The 27,938-nt window shown below is 36.8% G+C and overlaps 1 protein-coding gene across 2 annotated transcripts; it reads left to right on the plus strand.

Moving 5' to 3' along the window:
* The first annotated feature begins 320 nt into the window (after positions 1-320).
* col9a3 (collagen, type IX, alpha 3) lies at positions 321-26,952 on the plus strand. Of its 2 annotated transcripts, none has more exons than XM_056449555.1 (32): positions 321-495; positions 1,359-1,427; positions 2,711-2,746; positions 5,173-5,244; positions 5,336-5,389; positions 7,184-7,219; positions 10,813-10,836; positions 10,988-11,041; positions 11,672-11,725; positions 11,812-11,853; positions 12,087-12,143; positions 12,231-12,284; positions 12,393-12,446; positions 13,660-13,713; positions 14,568-14,621; positions 14,722-14,775; positions 14,873-14,926; positions 15,012-15,065; positions 15,161-15,214; positions 15,820-15,864; positions 16,457-16,510; positions 18,952-19,005; positions 19,088-19,141; positions 19,788-19,859; positions 20,448-20,483; positions 20,570-20,614; positions 20,736-20,768; positions 21,959-22,105; positions 22,663-22,717; positions 23,378-23,560; positions 24,547-24,624; positions 25,769-26,952. In XM_056449555.1, the coding sequence occupies exons 1-32, from the start codon at positions 430-432 to the stop codon at positions 25,951-25,953; spliced, it is 2,037 nt and encodes a 678-aa protein (XP_056305530.1). In that variant the 5' UTR covers positions 321-429; the 3' UTR covers positions 25,954-26,952. The 2 variants fall into 2 exon arrangements, with proteins under 2 accessions (XP_056305530.1, XP_056305529.1); XM_056449554.1 differs by having other exon boundaries at positions 322-495; positions 1,356-1,427.
* Positions 26,953-27,938: the final 986 nt, after the last annotated feature.

A 27,938-nucleotide genomic window follows, 5' to 3' on the forward strand; every position in this document is an offset into this window, starting at 1 on the left:
CACACACTGAAAACTCAAGTTGAATGAAAAGCTTTCAAATCCATCTTTTAAACATATTTCTCATCGTATAATCTTAAATCAGTTAAAATCATCATAATCTTGGATCTGATTGCAGAGTGTGTTACAGCTAACCCAGACTATGGGCTGAATTTAACTCCTCACTCCTCTTGTTTGACACTAAACTGTGCATTTTCTGCTTGAGCTGCAAATAAAACCTCGGTGCCATTTAATAGCAGACACTCCTAAATAGTGTCCATCCAATTTTGAAGACACTGTCTTAAAAGACCTCAGAGATATAAAGAGAAATGTAAAGACTGTATGCGTCCCGGCGTGTGTGTGATCTGATGCCCGCCCCCCACTGCCCCTTTATCAGCCGCCGGACTGACCCACACCGGCACTGGGCACCGTACCGAGGAGAGGACAGGAGCCATGGTCGTGTTCTCAGCACTGCATTTACTCTGTTTCTCACTGTTTCTAACATCCACACTCGCCCAGGTAAGATGCGCTTTCTGTGGGGGATTTACACCGTAACCTGACGCTCGTTGTTTGGGCTCATTTACTGTGGTAAAGATGGTTTTATATTCGCACTTTCGGCACTTCAGCGAACTCTAAACAGGTAAATCAGATGATCAGCTAATGAATATCAAGAGTACAACACTGCTGACGGTCAATGACATAGTGCTGATGTTCTGAAGTCGCTATTACATGCGATTTTACACACAATATTCAACAATAACACCTTATAACGGATAATATTATTATTATTAATCTGTATTCGCAGTTTTATATTCTGCTTTACTGTTTTATTGTATGTGCGACTATAGAACCAACTTTACCTTTCATTAAAGTGACTTGCAGGATGTTTATTGCGGATTGTGGGAACAATATTAGCTCATATTAATGAAATCTAAGCTTTTATTAAATGTATTTTAGTTTGTTTTTGTTTTATTTTGCATGCATAAATCTGTGAAATATAACTTGTGTTGGTGTAAATGCGAATTAAACTCTTACATGAGTGTTTATACATTTATTTTCATGTATAAATCTGGTGCAGTTATGGCTACTGTATTGTCCCTTTCAGGAAATTCCTCCATGTGTAACAAAACTAACAGTGACATTTAAATAAGTGCTAATTATAATGCCATAAATAAATGCATTAATTACATAATAAATAAAAATATCAGGTAACCAGGTTCAACTTTTTCATCTAGTGTGATTGTCAGACAATGGCTTTCTTTGTGAGGAAGCTTTATGAGCATTCCTGCATTAAGAGCTGAGACCGAGGAGTTTATTTGATGATGGACTTTACAAGGATTATTATTTATATGATTTTATTTCATCATGTATATGTAAAGCAGAGGCCGGGTCCGCGCGGAGCTCCTGGGCTGCCGGGGCCACCAGGACCCCCAGGAAAAGATGGCATCGATGTGAGTACATCCATAAAGTGGATTCAAATCCCATGTCCGATCATCTTTAATTGTATTTATTCATCTGTTACTTCTTTCAAAGAAAAATGAATGCATTTACATGATGTTTTAGACATGTTTATAAGAGGAAAAATCTGTGCAATATTAATCCCATCTCAAATATTTCTCTCAGTATTTCCTCTAATATTTGTTCTTATTAGTTTTATTTGGGCTAGAATAAAACCAGTTTTTAATAGTTTTAAAGCCATTTTAAGCTCAATATTATTAGCCCCCTTCAGCAATATTAGTAGTTATACAATGACTTGCCTAATTACCCTAACTTTACCCTAATTACCCTAGTGAAGCCTTTAAATGTCTCTTTAAGCTGAATACTAGTGTCTTGAAGAATATCTAGTCTAATATTATGTGCTGTCATCATGACACAGAGAAATCAGATGCTAGACATGAGTTATTAAAACTATTTAGAAATGTCAAAATCTCTTTGTTAAGCAGAAATTGAAGGACATGTATAAATGAATGATATATACTGTATATAGCAGGTATGTACTGGAATGTTTAAGCAGGCAGTGTTGTTGCGAGCTATGGGTTGTGAGGAGAACCTGTGAGGAATTTCAGCATGTAAACGGTGAAAGCGCTGAATGTTTCCTCAGTAAACGAGAGTCAGGTTTAGTGCGGGTGACAGAGAGCCCATTCATTCAGCCTCAGATCAAACACTGCGTCTACAGTTCCCAAAACCCCCTCCTGAACACTCAAATATTCACCACCCAGAGCCAAAGAGCGTAGAAAACCCGAGATGTTTCTGCTGTTGAACCCACACTGTTAAAAATATCCCCAAATGAGCAGCTTTCTGTCGTCTGTGAGTCGTGTTTCTTGAATTTATTCCTGCTTTTGAGTTGCATTGTGGGATCTTGATCTTTCGTCTAACTTTTAATCTTGAGGAGTCGTCATAGGTGACCTATAAAGTGCTGTATAGTGTGTGTTGGTGGTGTATATTACGCTAAAGAAGCCTTGCAGCACATGTTCTGTTATTCTACACACTTATTTCTCTACATATTATCTCTGATATTATCTCAAACCACTAAAATGTCAGTAAAAGTCTCTTTATTAAACTGTAGAGTTGAATATTCATCATCAGAAGTGGACAGAGCAGAGGTCAACATCCCATAATGCAATTCATCACCACTAATAAACACAGAAACTGATCAATAACAGATATTGATTACAGTGTAGTCATTGATCAGATCAGGTTTGCTTATTAAACTGTTGTTTTTCCTCCTGCACAGGGTAAAACAGGCCCTGCTGGACTTCCCGGAAAGCCTGTGAGTAAATCTCCTGATGAAATAAGCTATGAATACAAGCCACAGTTCAGTTTAATGTGCAATTCACACTGTTAACCAACCATGCACTAGGAGTTCTAGCTTAATAAACTGCTAATTATATGTTTATTATTAGTAATGTAAGGGAGTAGGGATGTAGTGCAACAGATCCTGTTCTTACTTATAGTTTTAGTCGTGTTTCCAGTCTAAATATCTACAAACTCTTAAATCAAGAAGCTTTTTCTAGACTAGTGAAATGTATGGTGTTGTTTTGAGTAATGAATGAAGAGAGTTCTTCATTAAAACAAGCTCAATAATCTGCCGATGGGGAAAGCAGAATAAAGGCTGATTTATACTGTCGTCTGGCGCTGTGCACCTCAAGAAATGGACGAGGCTTTTAATGCTTGACATGTGCTTTAAAACGACAGGGGTGGTCAAGAGAGACCCACCGTATAATCAGACGCATAAGCAGAGAAGTTTCTGTAATTGCGTCATGTCATTAATATCCTTCAAGATTTTTAAATCAAACTTGCTTTCGTCCCTTGCTTTTGTTCATATCTCAGACAGTTCTACATATCGACGTCTATTAGGATATTAATGACAAGCGAGCATGGGTTACTCTACAAATATATCTGTATTATGGCATGAATAAAATAACACACGTACCAAATACTTCACAAAATGTTCCCTGATGGTTATTATAATAGTTTGACTTATTTTTAGACTGTTTCTACATTTATTTTCGACCATGATTACATGAAGTAAATCACATCTAAAGGTTTTTCACGTGGTCAATAACACTCATCCATTCATTTTCCTTCGGGTTAGTCCATTTATTCATCTGGGGTCACCACAGCGGAATGAACCGCCAACTATTCCAGCATGTTTTACACAGCGGATGCCCTTCCAGCTGTAACCCTGTACTGGGAAACACCAACTCATTCACTCTCATACACTACGGCCAATGTAGTTAATCAGTTCCCCTACAGCGCATGTGTTTGGACTGTGAGGGAAACCGGAGCACCCGGAAACCCACGCTAACACTGGGAGAACATGCAAACTCCACCCAGAAATATCAACTGGTCCAGCCGGGACTCGAATCAGTGACCTTCTTGCTGTGCTAACCACTGAGTTGCAGATGGAAGGGCATCCGCTGTGTAAAACATATGCTGGAATAGTTTATATGCGCTGTGACGACCTCTGATCAACAGTAGTCTACAGTGTGTTATATTCACTAGACCTGTGTGTGTGTGACGTAATACACACTAATATATGAACATTTCTGGCTGGTCATTAAAAATAGGAGAAAAAGCGCTGCTTTACCTTGCTGAATAATCATTATCAAAATCAAGCAAACATTCGTGCGCTCCACAAGCCGAAAGCATGTCGCGCCCACCCAAAGCTAACCTCCGCCAACTTCGTGATGACGTCACATTCGCCTCGCGCACGTGTCAAGTGTTCATCAGCCTTAATCTGACATAAGTTTATTACATTTACACCATCAGCAGATTATTGAGCTTGTTTTAATGAAGAACTCTCTTAACTTTGACCCATTATTCTCTTCATTTATTACTCAAAACATTACAATATGTTTCACTAGTCTAGAAAAAGCTTCTTGATTTAAGAGTTTGTAGATATTTAGACTGGAAACACGACTAAAACTCTGAGAAATGAAGCGTTTTTGCAGTGTGTGTTGAATAAGATGATACTTTATATTGACGGTTCATATGTTAATAATACACATGTGATAGGCCGGTAGTTAACAGTGGGAATTATTACATAATTGAGCTGCACAATATATGGATTCAGCATTGTACACATCTGCAATAGTCACATCGTGGCATGCCCGATGTCCAGTTATGACTATAGTTGATCAGGTACAATAGTTTGTCATCGCAAAAGTCTATCCATAACGCAGGGAAGGTTGTTTTTAGACCTGTGATAATTATTAGGCATTTCAAGAGCGCTTAAAAGCACAAGCCATTCCAATGTTTGCCATTCCAATGGTTGCACAATCCCCTCACAGCAAGAAGGTCGCTGGTTCGAGCCTCAGCTGGGTCAGTTAGTGTTTCTGTGTGGAGTTTGCATGTTCTCCCCGTGTTGGCGTGGGTTTCCTCCGGGTGCTCCGGTTTCCCCCACAGTCCAAACACATTCGCTATAGGAGAATTGATCAACTAAACTGGCCGTAGTGTCTGAGTGTGGGTGTGGGTGTTTCCCAGTACTGGGTTGCAGCTGGAAGGGCATCCGCTGTGTAAAACATATGCTAGAATAGTTGGCAGTTCATTACCCTGTGTCAATTCAGCACTGCAAATCATTCAACATAAATGTGCCGCATGTTTCTAAAGCTGGTTCTGAGATGCGTTAGTAAGATGTGGAACCTATGCACAGATCCTGCTTTGACTTTAAAACTCTTTATTTTGTGACTGAAGGGTCCGAAAGGAAAAGCAGGTAAAGCGGGCGCCGCTGGAAGCCCAGGACTGCCAGGCCTGCCCGGTGTGGATGTAAGTCAACAATGGAGGATTTTTCCCAAATCTGGGAGCCTTTTATTGTGTAAAATATATCATTTCTGCATTAAAAATCTCCCTTCTGTAGGGTTTGACTGGTCCAGACGGTCCCGCTGGCAAAGATGGACCACCAGGAGCACCAGTAAGTCATTTTCTAACTGTCTTCATCTCTTTTTTGCAATTAAAATCCTAATCTAATAATGCCGGATGATCTGTCATTGGAAAGGTTTGAGTCTTCTGAATACATGTTACCTTATGTAGGAAAAGTAATATAGTAAAGCACATTTACTGTCACTCTACAACCTGCGGAGCATTTACAGTTACAGATTTAAACCATAGTATTATAATCTAAACATTAGGCCATCATGACAAACTATACATCATTTAAAAGAGTAGCATTTCTAGTTTTCATATCTGGTGACTGATTTGTGATGGATATCACTGAGCAACAGTTATTTATTCAACTGCAACAAGAATACTCAGAGCGGTGAAGCATTACTTTGCTACAGCAATCCGTATTTCAGATGCTTTAAGAGAATAAATTCGAATCAAATACCACCAATCTGCACGGAGAACTTCAGAATCTGATGTCTACTCTACAAATATTATCAAAGTATGCAAAAAAATGCTTCATATTCCTGAAAACACAGGGGACGCCCTTATATGGTAAACTGAATGTAACCTGGTGGTCATGTCTGGTACTGCAGGGCTGAAACACAACATTATTTCTTGCTCGTCCAGAAAATGCTTCTTGATTTAAGAATATTTAGATATTTAGACTAGAAACAAGACGTAATAAAGCATTGTGGTTTATCGGTTTTAACATACCAGCAATAAAGGCGAAACGTTTCCAGTAAATTAAAAGCACTGTAGTTAAACCACCAAATAAAACCGTCTCGTTCTGCCTGTAGCTCTTGTGAAGTACGTTTGGTGTCCTCTTGATGTTGTGGGCTAAAGCCGTCTCGTAGGCCAGATTTAATGAGGTTCAGGTGACTTTACACCAATCTCTGCTTCCCTTTAATCCCGGCTGGAATGTGAACTCTGCCCACCACAGGTTTGATCTTAATTAGTCTTCAGGAATAAGCAGAAATCAGGATAACTCTGAGTGACTGACTACAGCGTTATACAGGGAAAGACATGTGATGAGATTGGAGAGAGTAAAGGGTCGTTAGTTTGGCTCATTTATTTCACTGCTGTTTTACACTGCAGACATTTTAAAGCAGAAACAAGATTATTTTGCTGGATTAAAGGACAAACTCTCTTCATTTGGACTCATTATTTCTGAAAACAAGACAGTATTCGTTACTAGTCTAGAAAATGCTTCTTGGTTTAAGAGTTTGTAGAAATTTGGACTAGAAACGAGACTAAAACTCTGAGAGAAACTTACGTAGTTCTGCCAAATATCTGCGATTCTTCAGTATGTGGTGTTATTCACTTTATTATAACCCATATGAATAATGTTTGCACTGAAAAACATAATACCAGACGGTTGTTATTTAACCCTTTATATTTTGGCTCCACTTTAGACACAGGTGAGTGGGTTTAATAAACCACCTGTAGAAACACTCATCTCTCTGTGTGCACCAGATACTTTCTTATAATCACTCCATATCTCTAGACAAGCATTGTGTATTTCTGAGTGTGCCTCACACAGGTGAGTGGGTTTGACAAACCACCTGTAGAAACAGTCATTAAACAAAAAACATTAGACAAAAAAGCCCTTAATTACCCGAGCACAATCAGTTCCTCTGTTTAATCTGCTCTTCTTGTGTGTGTGTGTGTGTGTGTGTGTGTGTGTGTGTGTGTGTGTGTGTGTGTGTGTTGCCTCTTGTTGTTGAATCACTGAATGCCTCCTCAATACGTTGACAGAAATGAATGACTGTTTAACATCAGAGACTTATTTCTTCCTCCTCTTCCTATTTGTTTGCTGTCGTAGGGTGACTCCGGACCCCCCGGACCCGATGGACCCCCTGTATGTGCCAAGCATCAGTAAATCCACAGTAAACACAGTCATATATCATATTTAATATTCAACCGATTTACAACAGCACACAGTTAAATGTCACGTCTGAAAACTCAAGTGCTGTATCTGAACTCACTCCTTCACTGTTCCCTACACTAGTCCTCCTCTCTGCTGAACTGTCAATCTCACACATCCGCCATGATTGTAGTTTTTTATAATTTTGACCCGTGTTTGTAGTTCTAATATAATTCACATCCAGTGTGCAATGTATTATGGGTAATATTAGCGGTTAGAGTACAGATATAATGGATGCTACAGTTTTTCAACATGCTACAGTTTGGCACACACTAAATCTACTTTTGGATACTGTTTAGGGCAGATAGCATGCGAATTGGGACGCAGTTATTTAACACGCGGTCTATTAGTAATGAAACAAAGACGTGTGGTGTCTGTGATGTGTAAATTAATTCAATAATGCTGTATATTTAAACTGATAGAATTGTGGTTTAGACGCCCTCTTGTGGTCAGATGTGGAAACTCTCACAGTGCACTGTGGATATTTTCTGGCTGTTGAGTGGACACAGTCCTCGCTGCTGCCCACAGCTTGATGATGTACTGGACCAGATCCACTTTGTAATGGACGATCGCCTACACCTCCCCGTACCCTCAACCCAACCGTCACAGTAGCATAGGCGCTACCTTAGTTGGCAGTACAGTACGTCATCATGGTTACAGGCTGCAGCGAGGACTTGGGTCATACACTCGTTATTGCAGTGCATTGTGGAATTGATTGAGAACCTCCACTATGGTCTGGGCATCACTAAAACTAGCTGCGCTCTAAAATAGTGCACGATTAAGGGAATAGGGGGCGATTGTAGGACCCCTGCTCGTGGTTTCAGAGCTCTAGGTAATTTGGTGCTTCAAGTTTGTGAATCAGATTAAAATATCAGACTGAATTGTGCTGGTGATCATTGTAAATGCTGTTAATTATGGTTAATTAATATTCACATATCAGTGATGCCAGCAAAATCACATCAACGTTCCAGCAGATTTCAGCATTTGTAGCTTTAGTTCAGGCTATTTATTTATTTATTTTATTTTAGCTGTGAGTGCATTTGCTTTACGTGACAACACAGTGTTTTAATCCCTCTATTTAAGGCTTAAATATCTTTGTACCATCATTTAAATTAATTTTAAAAAAGCATTTTGAGGTTTTGAGGTGGTCTGCATTAAGCCACGCGCTTACTGTATCACTCAAATTTACATTACTAAATACAATTGTAGATAACTACTAATTGGATATAACTTGTTTAGTTTTGTTTGCTTTTATTTTATTTTAAGTTTAGATTTGTTTACGTTTCTTTAGTTTTGTTTACTTAAGTTTTGTTTATTTACTTTTGCTTTGTTTTGTTTATTTACTTTAGTTTTGTTTACTTTTGCTTAATTTAGTTTATACTATGTTTAATTGTTTTGTTTTTGTTTAGTTTTATTTAGTTACTTTTGTTATGTTTTGTTTAGTTTACTTTTGTTTTGTTTACTTGTTTTGTTTACCTTTTGTTTCGTTAAGTTTATTTTAGTTTTGTTTACTTCTACTTAGTTTAGTTTGGGTCACTTTAGTTTTGTTTTGTATAGTTTTGTTTACATTATTTTAGTTTACTTTAGTTTACTTAGGTTTTGTTTAGTTTACTTTTGTTTAGCAAATTTTTTATTTAGTTTACTTTTGTTTTGTTTACTTGTTTTGTTTACCTTTTGTTTCGTTAAGTTTATTTTAATTTTGTTTACTTCTACTTAGTTTAGTTTGGGTCACTTTAGTTTTGTTTTGTATAGTTTTGTTTACATTATTTTAGTTTACTTTAGTTTACTTAGGTTTTGTTTAGTTTACTTTTGCTTTGTTTTGTTTATTTACTTTAGTTTTGTTTACTTTTGCTTAATTTAGTTTATACTATGTTTAATTGTTTTGTTTTTGTTTAGTTTTATTTAGTTACTTTTGTTATGTTTTGTTTAGTTTACTTTTGTTTTGATTACTTGTTTTGTTTACCTTTTGTTTCGTTAAGTTTATTTTAATTTTGTTTACTTCTACTTAGTTTAGTTTGGGTCACTTTAGTTTTGTTTTGTATAGTTTTGTTTACATTATTTTAGTTTACTTTAGTTTACTTAGGTTTTGTTTAGTTTACTTTTGTTTAGCAAATTTTTTATTTAGTTTACTTTTGTTTTGTTTACTTGTTTTGTTTACCTTTTGTTTCGTTAAGTTTATTTTAATTTTGTTTACTTCTACTTAGTTTAGTTTGGGTCACTTTAGTTTTGTTTTGTATAGTTTTGTTTACTTTTGTTTAGTTTAGTTTACCTTTGTTTAATTGGGTGTTGTTTTACTTTAGTTTCTTTTTTTGGGGTTGTTTACCTAAGTTTTGTTTTGCTTTGTTTAGTTTAGTTTTGTTTACTTTTCTTTTGTTTATTTTTGTTTTGTTTAGTTTTGCTTAGTTTTGTTTTGTTTAATTTAGTTTACTTTAGCTTTGCATTGTTTTCTTTTGTTTACTTTAGTTTAGTTTAGTCTATTTTTGTTTTGTTTTATTTATTTTTATTTATTTATTTATTTATTTATGTTTTGTTTACTTTAATTTTGTTACTTAGGTTTTGTTTTGTTTTAAATTTCATTATTTCATTTTTTCCCCAGTACTGGGTTGCAGTTGGAAGGGCATCTGCTGTGTAAAACATATGCTGGAATAGTTGGCGGTTCATTCCGCTGTGGAGACCTCTAAAATAGTAATAAAGCTGAAGGAAAATGAATAAATTGTGTATCCAACACATATGCTTGGCACTTGAGTAAAACTGTATTAATTGCGCCTCAATATGGATATTGCATATACGATTATTGCAATAATATTTATTTGGAAATGTACCAGCCCCTTCTTCCTTTATTTCTACATTAAATATGTTTAAATTGAATGTAAACATTTATTGATTTGTAAGCAAAAAAAGGTGACATTTTAGTTTAGGTCACAATTCACAGAATTAACAAACCATGAACTAACACTGCTAGCTAAATAAACTACTAATTATCTGCTTCTTATCAGTTAGTGAAGTAGTAGGTGGGTTTAGGTTTTAGGATTAGTGCTGTAAAATAAGGCCATACTATATAAGTGTTAATAAACAGTTCATATCTTAATAATAACCAGGTAATAAGCCAGAAGTGAATAGCATGAATTGTGACCTAAACTAAAGTGTTAGCCAAAACAGAAGTTATACTGTTAGTTCAGTATTCTTAGCTTGAGTTAACACAGTCTGATCCTGTTTATATGAAATAATAAATCAGCTGAGCAGGTTTGAGCGGACACATCTGTTGCCATGACAACAACTCCTGCCCTGGTCAATAATCAAATCGTCAATGTTATAATTCATCTGAATAATGCAAATATAAAGACCAGACTGCTGCAGTAGCTACTTTAATATGAAATGTTATTAACTATTTAAGCCAACACAATCACTTTAAATGCATGCAGACCCCCATTATTATGTTTACTCTCAACAAAAATAAATAAATAAATATAAATACAGTGTGGTGCAATTATAAAGTGTCAACAAGTCTTTTCTCTTGCGGTTTTCAGGGCAGAGGGAGGCCAGGAGCTCTGGTGAGTGCATGTCAAACACTAATATTAAAAGAAGAATCATCCAAATAATGGCTAACAATATCCAGCATCATGATTATTCACGGAGGATGCTGACAAATGCAAATGTCCAGAATCAAGCTCTGGTCTTCTGTGTGCCTGTGTTTAATCATAGGGTCTCGCTGGAGCCAATGGTCTTCCAGGAGGAGCGGGACCCCAGGGTCCGCCGGTGAGTGCACGTCCAGTGGGATATTCATTTAGATTTATTTAATATTAATTCTTTATTCGACAGGTACAATGGACAATCAGAAAACTGCCCCTGAATTAGCTACATACAGTCCCTGAGCAGCAAAATACCAATATAAATCACAACAAAAACATAAACACAATGTCGTAATAACATTAATGACATCAAGACTTTAATTAATGGTCACACCTGATGCATTTATAGCTAGCGGTTCAACTGATTCTTAGGGATGGACGATACCGCAATGTTTTCATGCAATACGATACCGATACTTTTTGTTCATTTTTATGATACAGATATCAATACCACTTATCATTTAAAATGTGAATATATATATATATATATATATATATATATTATACACACACATACTGTACAGTATACCCACACACACACACTTATATTTATTCTTATTCACCTAATGGTAATAAGAGAGAAAGAGAGATGATTTATTATTCTGATTTATTATTTTATTTATTTATTTTTATTTGTATTTAATTATTATTATACTATAAATTATAATACTATACTACTATTTGCTTTGTTTATATATATATATATATATATATATATATATATATATATATATATATATATCGTGATTGTTTTTAGGGTCCCGAGGGTCTGCCAGGACTCCCTGGTCTCCCAGGCACAGACGGACCTCCTGTAAGTACCCGCGCTTCCCCAGAGGAACTAATGTGCACAACACTTTACAGTGAATAATCTTTATGTGCTCTCCTTATGCTTTTTAGGGACTCCCGGGAACTCTCCCTGAGGGCAGTGGAGATCTTCTGGTATGTTAAACGGCTCGTATGCTCGTATGCTCGTATGCTATATAGTCATATAATGAGAATAAAGCACATCCGGTATGGTTGTTTTCTCAGAATAAACCCTTCAGTCTTCTACAACAGTGCTGCGCTTCACATCGGGCTGCTGATAAACTTGTCAGGCTTTATTCTGAGATAACAACCTCCTGATGCACTTGATTTTATTTGCTTGAGGATTAATTGCATTGCTTTATCTGTAGTGTCCTGCCATCTGCCCTCCGGGTCCTCCTGGACCTCCTGGAATGCCTGGATTTAAGGTATTTGACCACAGCAAAGCTACATCAACACCAGAGAGAACTAAATATGTCTTTTATTATTAAGAATATGACCGTGTCCTCCTTCAGGGTCATACAGGTCATAAAGGAGGTAAAGGAGAGTTGGGGAAAGATGGTGAGAAGGTGAGATGTTTTCCAGATTTCTCATAGATTAAAGCACGTTATTAAAGCTGCTCTTAATGAAACTGAAGCAGAAAATAACATGTGTCGTGTTTTTAATCGGCTCTTCAGGGGGATCAGGGCCCGCCGGGTCCACCAGGAGTCCCAGGAACAGTGGGATTACAGGTGGGATTAAAAATAACACTAAGCCTGAACAATATAGTGTTTGAGCATTGATATCGCAATGTGTGCATCGTCTGTAGTCACATCACAGGATTAGATTGATTATTAAAGAGTAAAAGATAACGATGTTGTTGAATATGCAACATGACCATCATGTTATTTTACATTGACTGTTCAATTTCTGTCCTTGAATACTGTTAGACTCTGCAGAAAAACATTTAGCACTGTTTATTTATTTATTTATTATAATTTGAGCAGATGCACTGCATAAAAAAGACTAAAAAGTGATTAAATTATTGAAAATAATTAATAATCTACACAAATTGCAGTATATATCACAGTAAACTACATATCGTAATGTCATATTATCCAATATCATGCAGCCATAATTCACCTTTGGCCATGCTTTTACGCCTGGTGTAAAGATGTGTTTGGGCTGATGGGATCACAAGTAGACATTCCCATTTAGACCTGCTTTTAAACACCTCTTTTGTGTCTACTTTGGACCTCTTTTCTGAAGCAAGGGTCTATTGATAGTTTCACATTTCGACTCAATCTCTGAGGAATACCCACAAGATAAATGTAAACACTGAACTGTAGCTGTGACAGAGACATGAGGGTTTTAAACAGCAGAAAATGGATCTAGTTTGTGATCATATCAGTGGTGTAGTTGGGGCTATACGCACGTATACTCAGTATGCCTACTTGTTTCCACTAGCTGTTTGGGTATTAGGACTTCTGAGGATCAATAATTGCGTGTACCCTCAGTATACTCACCTGTTTTGCTGATTAGACTTCCCTAATTTACGTGTATTCGCATCCCCTTTAACTGTATACCAAATGTTTTGTTAACTCTCATCTTAATTTGTTTTTCAAAGTCTGAATGATGTCTTGCTGAAACGTTCAGGTTAAATTATAATTCAGCATGGGCGGGTTGGGTGGGTAATAGTACACCACCTTTTTTTAGGACTACACCACTGGATCATATCTCTGTTTTGTTTGTTGATATGTGATCCAAATATTGGTAGCTCGAAACAGATGACAATATGAGCGGATTGTGCTTCATTTTTGGGTGAACTGTCCCTTTAAGTAGCGAGATGTTCAAAATATCCAAATGTTCAGATGATGGAGATATATTTATTTTAATGTATATTTGTGGAAATGTCCACATTTAGGCTTTCTTCCACTCATTGTCTTGTTCTCTGCTTTATTTTAGGGCTCTCGAGGGCTGAGAGGCCTGCAGGGTCCAGTCGGAGCAGTAGGAGACAGAGTAAGACCTCAATAACACCACACTACACACAGATGAAGGATAAAACTATTCACCCTCCTGCTTGAATTCTCAAATATTTCCCAAATGATGTTAAACAGATTGAGGAATTTCTCTCAGTATTTCCTCTAATATTTGTTCTTCTGGAGAAAGTCTTATTTGTTTTATTTCAGCTAGAATAAAAGCAGTTTTTAATAGTTTTAAAGCCATTTTAAGCTCAATATTATTAGCCCCCTTCAGCAATATTAGTGTTGGATTGTCTCCAGAATAAACCACTGTTATACAATGACTTGCCTAATTACCCTAACTTTACCCTAATTACCCTAGTGAAGCCTTTAAATGTCACTTTAAGCTGAATACTAGTGTCTTGAAGAATATCTAGTCTAATATTATGTGCTGTCATCATGATGAAGAGAAAAGACATCAGTTGTTAGAGATGAGTTATTAACACTGTTATGATCAGAGATGTGCTGAATTAAAAGAATTAAATGAAACGGGAGGTTTCCCAGTGATGGGTTGCAGCTGGAAGGGCATCCGCTGCATAAAACAAATGCTGGATAAGTTGGTGGTTCATTCCGCTGTGGCGACCCCAGATTAATAAAGGGACTAAGCTGAAAAGAAAATGAATGAATGAATGAAACAGGAGGGTAAATAATTCAACGGTACATTCATATAATCAGGCAAAGAGAAAAGAAAACGATGTTTAAAATGTGTTGATAATCTTCTCTTCTTTACACTGCACTTTTTTAAAACAATATTGACTTCAGCAGTCTGTCTCCGCCTCGCATTTTACTAAAACTGATCAAATAAATCCCACACTGAATGATCTCCACATGAATTTTCCACACTCTCTGTAGGGAATACCTGGTTCCAGAGGGAAGCCCGGAATCGCTGGCATTATTGGGAAAACCGTGAGTGATTTGTTTTAAAGGTTTATTCTCAATAAGGTTTAGGTTGGGGCTACGGTCTTTATATTGTGAATAATATTTGCCCTGTGTATCGTCTAAATAGGGGGATGCTGGAGAAAAGGGACCTCAAGGTTTTAATGGGCCCAAAGGAGAGATAGTAAGCTCATTTTATCAACAGATCCGAGTTCATACTGCAGACATTCGTTTCTGTAATATCAGATTGACTTACGGTATCAATATCATCCTCTGACCAGGGAAAAATAGGCCCCAAGGGAGTGCCCGGAGGTGCAGGACCTAAAGGAGAACCTGTGAGGAAAACATTGACTGCGTATCATTATAAACGTTAGATGTTTGTCCAATAATAATGCTAGTGTATGTGTTGTCTAACCGCAGGGGATCCCTGGCAGGGATGGGAAGGACGGAACTCAAGGCCTGGATGGTGAAAAGGTGATAATCAGTGTGTGTTTTATATGTGAATGTTTTTATTTATGTATTAAACAGCAGCTGACTGTCAGTGTGTGTGTGTGTGTGTGTGTTTATAGGGAGATGCGGGCAGAGCTGGAGTGGCCGGTGAGAAAGGGCCCAATGGTCTGCCTGTACGTATTGCCATCACTTACACTGTTGAATAGACGAACACACAGATGATATACTCACATATGGAGATTAGGAATCGTAGATATGAATAATGGGATTATGTTTGGAAGTCTTTAAAATTAATGGAGGAGCTATTTTAAAAGGTTATTCTGGCTGTCTCTCGATGCTGGGGTTTATATCCATGTGTGTGTGTGTGTGTAGGCTTTACAGACATTAAGTTTTTATTAAGTATAACATATTGTGTGGGCGTGTGAGTGGGTGTGTGTGTGTGTGTGTGTGTGTGTGTGATTGTCTGCGTGTGTGTCTGTGTGTTTAATTGCACGTGTTTTTGAGCGTTTGTCTGCATATGTGTCCGTGGTTGTGTGTGTGTGTGTGTGTTTATTTGTGCTTGTTTGTGTGTGTGCACGTAGTTGTGCATGCATGTGTGGTTGTGTGTACGTGTGTGGTTGTGTGTGCTTTTGTGTCTGTGTGTGCGTGGGGTTATGTATGTGTGCATGTGTGTTTTGTGTGTATACATGTGTGTGTGTGGTTGCATGCATGTGTGTGTGTATGTTTGTTACAGCACAGCTCCAGCAACTGACTCTCTCTCTCTCTGTATACACTGCAGGGTTTGCCTGGTAAAGCTGGAGCAAAAGGAGCCAAAGGAGGAGTGGTGAGTATATCGATCGTTATTATGATATATTATAATTATTATTTAAATAAAGTTTGTTTTAAATGAGGGTTATGGTCTACTCGTGTGGCAGTGGTGCTGTATAACACTGCTGAAGGGCTTTTTCTTTTTAAATACAGTGTAAAAGATGCTGATTTCTATTAACTATTAAAAATGTTTGTATTATTTATATAACTGAATATTGTGATTGGCGTTCTCCGTTCTGCATCGTCTGTTTGATATTTGGGAATTATTCTGTATTATAATGCATTAATTTTGATTTCTGTTCCCCATAGCTGGTGAATTGACATTATTGTTTGAGTTATGTAATTGATATAGTTTTCTGTATGGTTTAGTTATTAAAGTACATCACGAGAGGCCAATAGATGGTCAAATATAGAGCAATCGCTGGCCTTTATCAATGTCTAATCATCCCAGCAGTGATTCTCATGCTAAACTCTAGTGTGACTGCAGCTTTAGACTGATTATGTTGTGCATTCTTCATCTGACTGATTTACTGTGGTGTTTTTCTCTCTAAATCAATCATATTTTGATCTGTCATGCTGTATAATTAACCAGTTGATCACTCCTGCAGGGTAATCCTGGAGAAATGGGAGAAGCGGGGCCATCTGGAGAGCCAGGTATACCTGTATGTATCAGTTTCTGACAGCTGTAGTCTATAGAATGAATATAATGTATATAATGCATGATGATTCCAGCCAATGTTCCTGTAACCTCTGGAGCTATAGCTGTGGAATACACTGTAAAAAAGCTACTTAGAGTTTTAGTCTTGTTTCTAGTCCAGATATCTACAAATTCTTAAATCATAAGCATTTTCTAGACAAGTAAAACAAACAGGCTTGTTTTAAGAAATGAAGAGAGTTTTTCCTTAAAAATCAAAAGCAATAGAATCTGTAAAATGATGTTATTTTAAAGAGAAAACAAGATTATTCTGCTTCCCTCATTGTCAGATTATTGTACTTGATTTAAGGAACACTCTCTTCATTTTGACTCCTTATTTCTGAAAATAAGACCATATTTTATATATATCTAGAAAATGCTTCTTGATTAAAGAGTTTGTAGATATTTGGACTAGAAACAAGACTAAAACATCAAGTAAGAAGCATTTTATACAGTGTACTGCACACTCCTGTAATAAAATGAGACCGTTTTTACAGGATAGCACTGTATAATGGTAAAGTCTAGAAGGTATACAGCTGCAGCCGAAAGTTAACAATAATTATTTATATTATTACAGCAACACAATGACCTCACAATAATTAAGTTTTTACATTACAGTGGGCGTTGGGGTAGGGGTAGATGTTAATAAAATGTAAGTAATAGGTAATTTAATGAATAATATTTGGTAGGGGTGTAACGGATCACACGTCAAACACGGATTATTAATTTCTTTTCACTTGTAGATTAATTCTAAATTTATAACAATCGCAGAGAGATCGCCTCTCGTGTCATTCTGATCACATGTATGAAAGCATTTAGGCTTTCAGTAAAATATAATGATGACTGAGGAAGTTGTGGTGGGTTGTTGGAGATGTGCTGGGTTACTCAGGTTATTAAAGGTGGGTTATTGGAGATGTGCTGGGTTTCTCATGTTATTAAAGGTGGGTTATTGGAGATGTGCTGGGTTTCTTATGTTATTAAAGGTGGGTTATTGGAGATGTGCTGGGTTTCTCAGGTTATTAAAGGTGGGTTATTGGAGATGTGCTGGGTTTCTCAGGTTATTAAAGGTGGGTTATTGGAGATGTGCTGGGTTACTCAGGTTATTAAAGGTGGGTTATTGGAGATGTGCTGGGTTACTCAGGTTATTAAAGGTGGGTTATTGGAGATGTGCTGGGTTTCTCAGGTTATTAAAGGTGGGTTATTGGAGATGTGCTGGGTTTCTCATGTTATTAAAGGTGGGTTATTGGAGATGTGCTGGGTTTCTTATGTTATTAAAGGTGGGTTATTGGAGATGTGCTGGGTTTCTCAGGTTATTAAAGGTGGGTTATTGGAGATGTGCTGGGTTTCTCAGGTTATTAAAGGTGGGTTATTGGAGATGTGCTGGGTTACTCAGGTTATTAAAGGTGGGTTATTGGAGATGTGCTGGGTTACTCAGGTTATTAAAGGTGGGTTATTGGAGATGTGCTGGGTTTCTCAGGTTATTAAAGGTGGGTTATTGGAGATGTGCTGGGTTACTCAGGTTATTAAAGGTGGGTTATTGGAGATGTGCTGGGTTACTCAGGTTATTAAAGGTGGGTTATTGGAGATGTGCTGGGTTTCTCAGGTTATTAAAGGTGGGTTATTGGAGATGTGCTGGGTTACTCAGGTTATTAAAGGTGGGTTATTGGAGATGTGCTGGGTTACTCAGGTTATTAAAGGTGGGTTATTGGAGATGTGCTGGGTTACTCAGGTTATTAAAGGTGTTTTCTGTCAATACTTGTTTAGCCTGTATTAATGCATTTAGTTAAAACTGCACGATTAACCATTAAACAACCATGCAACATCAATTATAAATGATGGTGATTTGCATATGTTTATTAATCCTCGAATCGCTGCATTCAAATCTGAAAGTGCAACAATCGAGAAAGAGATTGAGTCTTTAGTGTTCAGAGTTAGTTATGAAGTTACAAACTGTCAAATAACACAGCAGTACTGGGAGAAGAGTTTACAGTTCAGATAACACCACTGATGTTTATGGTGAAGATTAAAATCACCGTCATCTGCATTTAACTCGACGCTCTTAAATGAAAGTTGTAGGCAGCAATTACATTATTTCACCAGTAGGTGGCAACACCAGCCATCAGAAATCTGCTACTGAATAATTCAACAATGATCATCCAGCAATGAACGATGAAGATTAATGAGTGAAGAACTGAATGATTTATTGAAGATGAGACTAAATGAACATGTGTTGTACAAATGCTAATGTTAGATTTCTACATTTAGCGTCATCAGCAACAGCTGCAGTACAGTGGGTTTATCACAGCGCTGAATATTTTGTTATATTATATTGACATTAATAAAAAACATGTAATGGGTAATTTAATAAATAATATGAGTATTAATAATATGAGTTTCTCTCTCCCTCAGGGTGAGATCGGCATCCCTGGAGAGCGAGGAGAGGCTGGAGGCAGAGGTGTGGCTGTGAGTATACACTAATTAAAGCTAGTATCAATAAACTGCTTTAATCCTGTGTGTTCTCATATTATATCCGCATGTTCATTAGGGTGGCGTTGGAGTACCTGGAAACACTGGACCACAAGGTGTGAAAGGATTCCAGGTGAGCTGCATGTGTGGGGATTACTTTACAATAGTGTGTGCTAAAATTGTTGTCTCATAATGAAGTGTGATCAACTCAATTTAGTTTAAAACAAAGTTTACATAGTATTTTTAGTTTAAAGTCTTAAATCAGTAAGTATTTTATAGACAAGTACAAATATCATCTTGTTTTCAGATATAATGACTCAAAATGTCTTTAAAACAAGCAAGATAATCTGCTAATGAGGGAAGCAGAATCATCTTAAATCAAAGTGAAAATATGGAAATATCTTGCTTGTTTTAAAGGAAAAGCTCACTTCATTTAGATTATTTCTGAAAACAACACTATATGTTTTGCTTGTCCAGAAAATGCTTCTTGATTTCAGATTTTCTAGACTTTTGGACTAGAAACAAGAGCAGAACTCACAGTAGGAAAAGCATTTTTTGCAGAGTTAATGTATATCTGCACACATTTACATGAGTAAATAAATAGACTCAGTGATGGGCTAAAAACTCTACTGGTTTCTGTACATGCAGATTCAGCATGGGCCTGGTCAGGATAGAAGTTATTGAGCACATGCAATCTGTTAAAGGACATAAGAAAGGGCAACATGGTGTAATGCAGAAGTGTTGAACTGATTAGTAATAATAATAGCGTTTGTGTGCAGGGTGTGAAAGGAGCTTTGGGAGATCCAGGTCTGCCTGGTCCAACAGGAATCAGAGGCGGGTTTGGAGAGCGGGTCAGTCATGCACAATAATCTCTCTCAGTGTTTGTTTGTATGTTTCTGGACTTTACTGTCCAGAAAGGAGGACGCTTTTTGTATTTTAGCATGTCTGATGCAATAAAGAGTTAAAAATAGTCCTTCTGTGAAATTTTTTTTTCTTTTATAAATATTTCCCAGATGCTGTTTCTCAGATTGAGGAGTTTCTCTCAGTATTTCCTCTAATATTTGTTCTTCTGGAGAAAGTCTTATTTGTTTTATTTCAGCTAGAATAAAAGCAGTTTTTAATAGTTTTAAAGCCATTTTAAGCTCAATATTATTAGCCCCCTTCAGCAATATTAGTGTTGGATTGTACCCAATGGGCTAAGCTAAATAATCCAGTTTTTGCTTTGACATATTATTCTCTCTAACCCCATTGTCAGATTATTCTGCTTGTTTTAATGAAAAACTCCTTTCATTTTGACTCATTATTTCTGAAAATATGCTTCTTGATTTAAGAGTTTGTAGATATTTGGACTAGAAACAAGACTCAAACTCCTAAGTAATCATTTGTTGCAGTGTGAGTTTTGTTTTGAACACTTTTTGTCCTCTCTCTTTGTGTCTCAGGGTCCAGGTGGAGCTGGAGGACCTAAAGGAGACATGGTAGGATGCAGATGATGTTGTGATGGAGAAAGTGATCAGTTGTGTGTTTTGTGTAGTGATTTAGTGTGTGTGTTTGTGTGTTTCAGGGAGTTGCTGGAAGTGATGGTTTGCCCGGAGAGAACGGAGAGCCTGTATGTAAACCAGTCAGATGTAGAAGCACAGACATGTGTCATATACTAATGCTAATGTCTTCTGTTTATATCCACTCGACTCAAACATGTTCACTATATTAAAGATTTTCTTTTATCTCAGGGTCCGTATGGTCCTGTTGGACAGAAGGGAGAGGTGAGATCACATTTATCAAATCAATAATAATCTTTATTTTCATATTTTACACAAATATCGACATAATTACATGTTTTATTGTCCTTTAAAACCAGAACAAAATGATTAATGATCTATTAAAACATTATTATAATATTAATAACAACAGTAGTTACTGTATATATTGATGTATTTTCCTTGCCAATGCCTTTATTAAGTTACTTTTGCTAAGAAGAGGAATCTCTGGTGCTTCTGGAGTGAAAAATTGGTGTTTTTAGTCCTTACAATTTTATTTCAACTAAAAAAAAACACTAAATTTTTGCTCTTTATTGTCTTCTGTTATACGCACAATACATCATGATAAATGCACGAATCTGTTTGTTTTTATACAGTTTCTCTGTATTTATGAGTTCTAGTCGTGTTTGAGGAAAGCATTTGTTTTATTGGTTAAACCGCTGGTCACATCTCTGTAAATAAAGACATTTGTACACATTTTTTACTTCAAAATTGTTAAGAAATCAATATTTGAATTTATATTTGTAGTTGTACTTTAACATCAACAACTGTCAAATTATTACAAAACAGTGTACATATATATATTACAAATATAAATATATACAGTTGAGGGCAAAAAGTATTCGCCCTCCTGAGAAATATCTATTATTTTTCAAACATTTCTCAAATGATGTTTCTCAGATTGAGGAATTTCTCACAGTATTTCCTCTAATATTTGTTCTTCTGGAGAAAGTCTTATTTGTTTTATTTCAGCTAGAATAAAAGCAGTTTTTAATAGTTTTAAAGCCATTTTAAGCTCAATATTATTAGCTCCTTCAGCAATATTAGTGTTGGATTGTCTCCAGAATAAACCACTGTTATACAATGACTTGCCTAATTACCCTAACTTTACCCTAATTACCCTAGTGAAGCCTTTAAATGTGACTTTAAGCTGAATACTAGTGTCTTGAAGAATATCTAGTCTAATATTATGTGCTGTCATCATGGTGACGAGAAAAGACATCAGAGATGAGTTATTAACACTGTTATGATTAGAGATGTGCTGGAGAAATCTGCTCTCTGATAAACAGAAATTGGGGGGAAAAGTATAAAAGAATAATAATGTATATATTTACTGTCAATGCTTTTGACACTGAAGACTTTTAAGTTCAAATGCATATATTATATTGCTGACATGTTTACCCTCCCTGCTATAGCCTGGTAAATATGGTGAACTCGGATCCAAAGGAGTTGTAGGACCCCAAGGAGAGACCGGAGCTAGAGGAGTGCCCGGAAAACCAGGAGCTATGGGACTGCAGGGAGAACAGGGCTTCCCAGGGGTCGCCGGAAAAACAGGAGTTCCTGTAAGTCAACGCCTGACAATATACAGTCACCCCGACATTATTCATTATGTAGACTTTAAATTACTTTTATTCAACCTGGAAGGCGTGGCTTGTTTTAGTCTACTGCGAGCTGATTGGATGTAATAAAGTAGGCGTGTCATTCAGAAAGATGGGGAAAAGGGTTTAGGGTTTAGAGTTATTACAACCTAACAGACTCCTCCTCCTCATTATTTCTGTTTGTTGTCAAAACTGACAGCTAGAGGGGCGTGGTTAAGTATGTTATCCCCGCCCAATACCTCAGACAGAGCAAATCTGAGAATTGAACTGAACACATACAGGACGTGCATTTTCAGATTTGCATTAAAGATTAGAAGAGCAAACTATTGTTTAGTTCTTAATGACATGCTCAGATGAACTGTTCAACACAAGACTAGCCATGTGAGCTCACAACATCAACATGGTCAGTTTGGATTTCATGTGTACTTTAAGACAATATAAGAATAATTTGGGGCTTGACTGTAGATCTGTGGCTCTCTGTAGTAATTTTGATGGTTATTATTGCTGTGATTGTGTTGCAGGGTAAACTGGCGAGTGAACAGCACATCAGGGAACTGTGTGGATCAATGATTGATGGTGAGTTACACTCTTACACTGTAAAAACCATTAGCTGACTTTACTTTAAATAAGAGAGTAAACTTCCCTTATAATTATTAAAGGTCCAGTTAAATTGAGTTTTTTTAGAGTTTAGTATCAGTATGTTAAGCTGACGATATCTATAAGGCAGTGTGCTACAAAACAGTGACAAAGAAGATATAAACCTGATATAAACATGTAACCTTTGCAGTTTGTCAGTTCCACCTAAATGGATCAATGATTTTCTTCTCATCAGTTTCTTATCAAATCTTCTGACCAATCAAATGCTCTATAGTATCAGACATGCCCCGCCCACTTCATCTCATTGGCTGTTCATTTGATGTTCTTGAGCTAAACCACTCTCACTGACAGACCTGTGAGAAAACCTAAACGCTATTGGCTGCTTTGTTTTTTAAGGGGGAGGAGTTACTCTATGTCCCGCCCCCTCTTCATTTTTCAGTTGAGATTACGTTGAAGAAATAAATGCACATATCAAAGCACTTCACAGGACCTTTAAGTAAAAAAACAAGTCAATGTCAAAGTCAACGGATTGACTGACTTATTTTAAAGTAAAATCAACTTAAGGCAGCGGGTTTTTCAAAGTAAAGTAACTAACCGCTTTTCTGAGGAGCTTCATGATGCGGTTTGTGTTGTCCACAGATCAGATAGCTCAGCTCGCCGCTAACCTGAGAAGACCTCTGGCTCCTGGGGCTGTGGGACGTCCTGGACCCCCTGGACCTCCTGGAGAGCAAGGAGAAGTGGGATCTATCGGCCACCCTGGATCTCTGGGCCCTCCGGGATATAGAGGACTGCCTGGAGATCTGGGTGATCCTGGTCCTAGAGGTGAGAGGACGACCACATTGTCTTGTTATTAGTTGCGTTTCCATCCAAAGATGTGAATTAGATTTATGTGTAAAGCTGGAATATCCCATAATATATTTGCAAATAAATCAGCGTTTCCATTCAATGATGAACAGAAGAGCATCACCTCCTCAGCTCCTGCAGCTCCTGCACAGATATCACTGAGAGAAGTGGAGTCTGCTGCACTGTTGGGATTCTCCACTGTGCTGTTTGTTCTCTAATAAATGAGCTGCGCCTCAGAAGATGAAGACCGAACGCAATCATCTGTCAACAACTACATCACAAAACACAGACTGATGAAGCGCATGCGCAAACTTTACCCACCAAGCCTGTTTACAACAGTGTTTATGCACAAGTTTATCCTACCCAGATATGTGCATACATTTTTTTAATGTTCATTTTCACATTTCATGCACATTTTGGCTTTTCCATCAAGCATTTTTAATGCAATAATCCAAAATGTGCATAAAAATATGAGGATGGACACAGAGCTGTTATTAACACATGGTTATAAGGTTAGACGTCAAAAAAAATTATTTATCAACATTGTTATACTTCTTTTCCTTCCACTCTTAAGGTTTTTGCACACTGAGACCAATAGATATTATTCAATGTGTTGCAAAATAACTAATTCCTTCATAAATAATTAGTATTGTTAGTTAATGAAATCACAGCTGATCATTGTTAGTTTATATCAGCTCATTTTCTTAAATAATACTAACATACAGCTTCTGATGTTATTAGTGTACTGTAAATGTGTAAATGAGGTCAGATTGAGCAGACTGTTAGGTTGTGTTATTGATGTTGATAATGAAAAGAGCACCGAGGTGATTCTGCAAGATTTCTTGTGGGCTCTACACACACTTTATTTCTTTAAAAATAATCAGTATTAACTTTATGAAACTTGGAACAACTTGAAATCCTTACAGTAAGTATTAATAACTGTATATGTACTGTTTATTCTGCAGGGGATGTCGGTGAGACGGGTGATAAGGGGCCGATAGGTAAAGCAGTTGAAGGGCCCACTGGGGATCAGGGTGACCATGGTATGTATGGTCTTTATATAACTACATTAAGTACAAATATATATCACCAGCCTGATTTCACCAAGTAGGACATGATCCTGGATTCACATCCATGTTGATCCTGGAACAACATTCCAATCAGCCAATCAGATTTAAAGGATACATTTACAGTTCATGTTGAGTTTAGTCTTACAGTTAGGTTTATGCACTTCTACATGATTGTTATCTATTATTCCCCTCTGATTTTGGGAATAATCTACAGTTATGGTTGGTTTTTGGGTTAGGGTATAGTTATGGATTACATTTCCCAACAAAACTGATGTATGAGAATCAACATAGATGTTATTCCAGGATCACATCGTACTTGGCAATATCATGACGTGCAAATATATATACAGTGGTGTGAAAAAGTGTTTGCCCCCTTACTGATTTCTTGTTTTTCTGCATGTTTGTCACACTTTAATGTTTCAAATCATCTCACAAATGTAAATATTACTTGAAGATAACACAAATAAACACGTCATTCAGTTTTAAAATGAAGGTTTTTATTATTAAGGGGAAACCAAATGCAGAACGACATAGCCCTGTGTGAAAAAACAACCCCCCCCCCCCTGTTAAAACAACTTGGGTTCAGTTTCTCCAGCTGCACCCAGACCAGATTACTGCCACACCTGCTCACAATCAAGCAAAAGATCCTCAAAACATCATGCCGAGATCCCAAGAAATTGTATTTCGTTTAGCCTTAATAATAAAAACCTTTATTTAAAAACTGCATGATGTGTTTACTTACATTTGTGCTTCATCTAAAACTCCACATCTAGAATCCTCTTAGTCTATGCTGACATTATCTTCAGCAGCTCAAACACTCTAATGGCTAATGGACAGACGGCTGCTTCTCACTCAGGGCTGCTGTTTATGCTAATGAGATGGAGAGATGGGCACTAGTGGGCGGGGCTTTCCCCCTCTGATGACACGTACAAAGAGAGAATGCCAATCAAAGTGTTTCTGCATCAAGTCTGATTAGAACAAACACAATTCATTACTGTTCACCATTAGAGACTGCTGGAGATACTCACACACTGCTGACACAAATCTCTTATAAAAGGGATTTCTGCATAATAGGTGCCCTTTAAGTGATGTTAGTGTAATTCTCTGTGTCCCTCAGGTCTGCCTGGTGTGGATGGCATTATTAAAGATGGCCGTGACGGAGCTCCCGGAGACCCGGGAGAGTCCGGAGAGCCAGGTAGAAGCGGCCGACCGGGACACCAGGGATCGCCAGGAATCTGCGACACAACGGCGTGTCAGGGTGCCGCGGCTCACGGGAAATCCTCCAACCCCAAGAACCATTAACCAAAATAATAACAATTCCAGGAACACTTTTGGAGGAAAAACAGAACTGACGAAGAGTCGGTGGATCCCGATCAGCATCGCCGATCCAAGCAGATGCTGATTCAGAGGAGTCTTCAAGAGCTTTCATTCAAGAGCGTCAAAACGTGTAGATACAACCAAAGACTGATTCATCACACTGTGTTGATGTAAAAGAAATATATGCATTTATATTTCAGTCATCAACTACATGGTTAGCAGTGTCTTTGTACAGCACAATTAGAAGTGTAATGAAGTGCAACTCTGAGCTTCATGAGGGATTTTACGATGTCTACACTGCAAAATATCCTTTATTATGTAGAGTTTGTCTTGTTTATTGTCTAAATAACTAATAATTCTTAAATCAAGAAGCATTTCTAGACAAGCAAAACATATTGTGTACAAGCAAAGCAAAATAATCTGACAATAGGTTAAGCTAAATAATGTTATTTCAAAGCCAAAACGAGATTATTTTGCTTGTTTAAAGGAAAACCTCACTTCATTTTGACTTATTATTACTCAAAACAACACAATATGTTCTGTTTGTCTAGACAATGCTTATAGATTTAAGAATATTTAGATATTTATAGTAGAAACAGGACAAAAACTCATTATTGCAGTGTACAATATGAGAAGCTGGAGCCATCAAGAAATGAACACAAAACCATTGGATGTATTAATGCAAATTGATTTGCTTTGCCATTTTCTTTGATTGATTTTTATTCTCTTTGATTTCTTAAACATTTCAACGTTAACATCGCATTAAAGCATTGATTGCGATGCTTCAGACACACTTACTGTAAAATACGTCATTAGACATCAGTGGGCTTTATCGACCCCAATCCACTAGACATTGGTGCTGTAACTATTAAATATGATTTTAAATACTATTTATTATTTCTGAGTTACTGTTGTGTGTACAGTGAGGTTCTATAGCATGGTTATGTAAGAGAAACTGAATAAAGCCACTTTTCAGGAAATTACTTCTAGAGCGCATATATCTCTGAACTATTCAACTGAACACTAATAGTACATTAAATAGATGATACCTGCAACTATTTTTTTTTCGTATTGTGATGCAGTTCCTAAAGAAGCAGGATATTAAATGAGAAAACAGTGGGCGTGGCTTGTTTTATTTACTGCGAGCTGATTGGATGTAGTAAAGTAGGCGTTTCATTCAGAAAGATGTTGAAAAGGGTTTGGGGAGAGATAATACAACCTAACAGACTAAGACAGGCTTTTGGAGGTGTGAGACGGGAGCGCAGACAGATGCTCAAGACATTTCTGGAGGGAATAATAATAGAAGAAGAATACTGAAGCACTGTTCAAAACTATATCACATCACACACACCGATGAAGCACAAGCAGAGTTTACTCACTATATGAATAATAAACTAATCTGCCAATACGGTAAGCAAAATAATCTTGTCAAAAGGAAAAACTAGATTATATTGCTTGTTTTAAGGACAAACTCTAAGTAATTATGCATTTTTTGCAGTGTACAATATGAAAAGCTGGAGCCATCAAGAAATGAACACAAAAACATTGGATGTTCTTTGCCATTTTCTTAGATTTTTTTTATTTTTTATTCTCATTGATTTCTTAAACATTTCGACGTCAACATTGGATTGAAGCATTGACTGATAAAGATAAACTAATCTGCCAATGTGGTGAGCAAGATTATCTTGTCAAAAGGAAAAGCTAGATTATTTTGCTTGTTTTAAAGACAAACTCGCTTCATTTTGACTCATTATTTCTGAAAACAACACAATATTTTGTGCCTGTCTAGACAATGCTTCTTGATTTAAGAATTTGTTGATATTTGGACTAGAACAAGACGAAAAAATAAGAAAATTTAAATTTGCACCGCTGCTGTTTGTCTCAATCAAATATACAAAAAAATAGTGAAATTATTTAAAGGGGATGATATGATGGTGACTAGCGAATAAGCTCAATAATGTTAGTGAAGA

The sequence above is a fragment of the Danio aesculapii genome, chromosome 23, assembly GCF_903798145.1.
Source record: "Danio aesculapii chromosome 23, fDanAes4.1, whole genome shotgun sequence".
NCBI classification, from domain to species: Eukaryota; Metazoa; Chordata; class Actinopteri; order Cypriniformes; family Danionidae; genus Danio; species Danio aesculapii.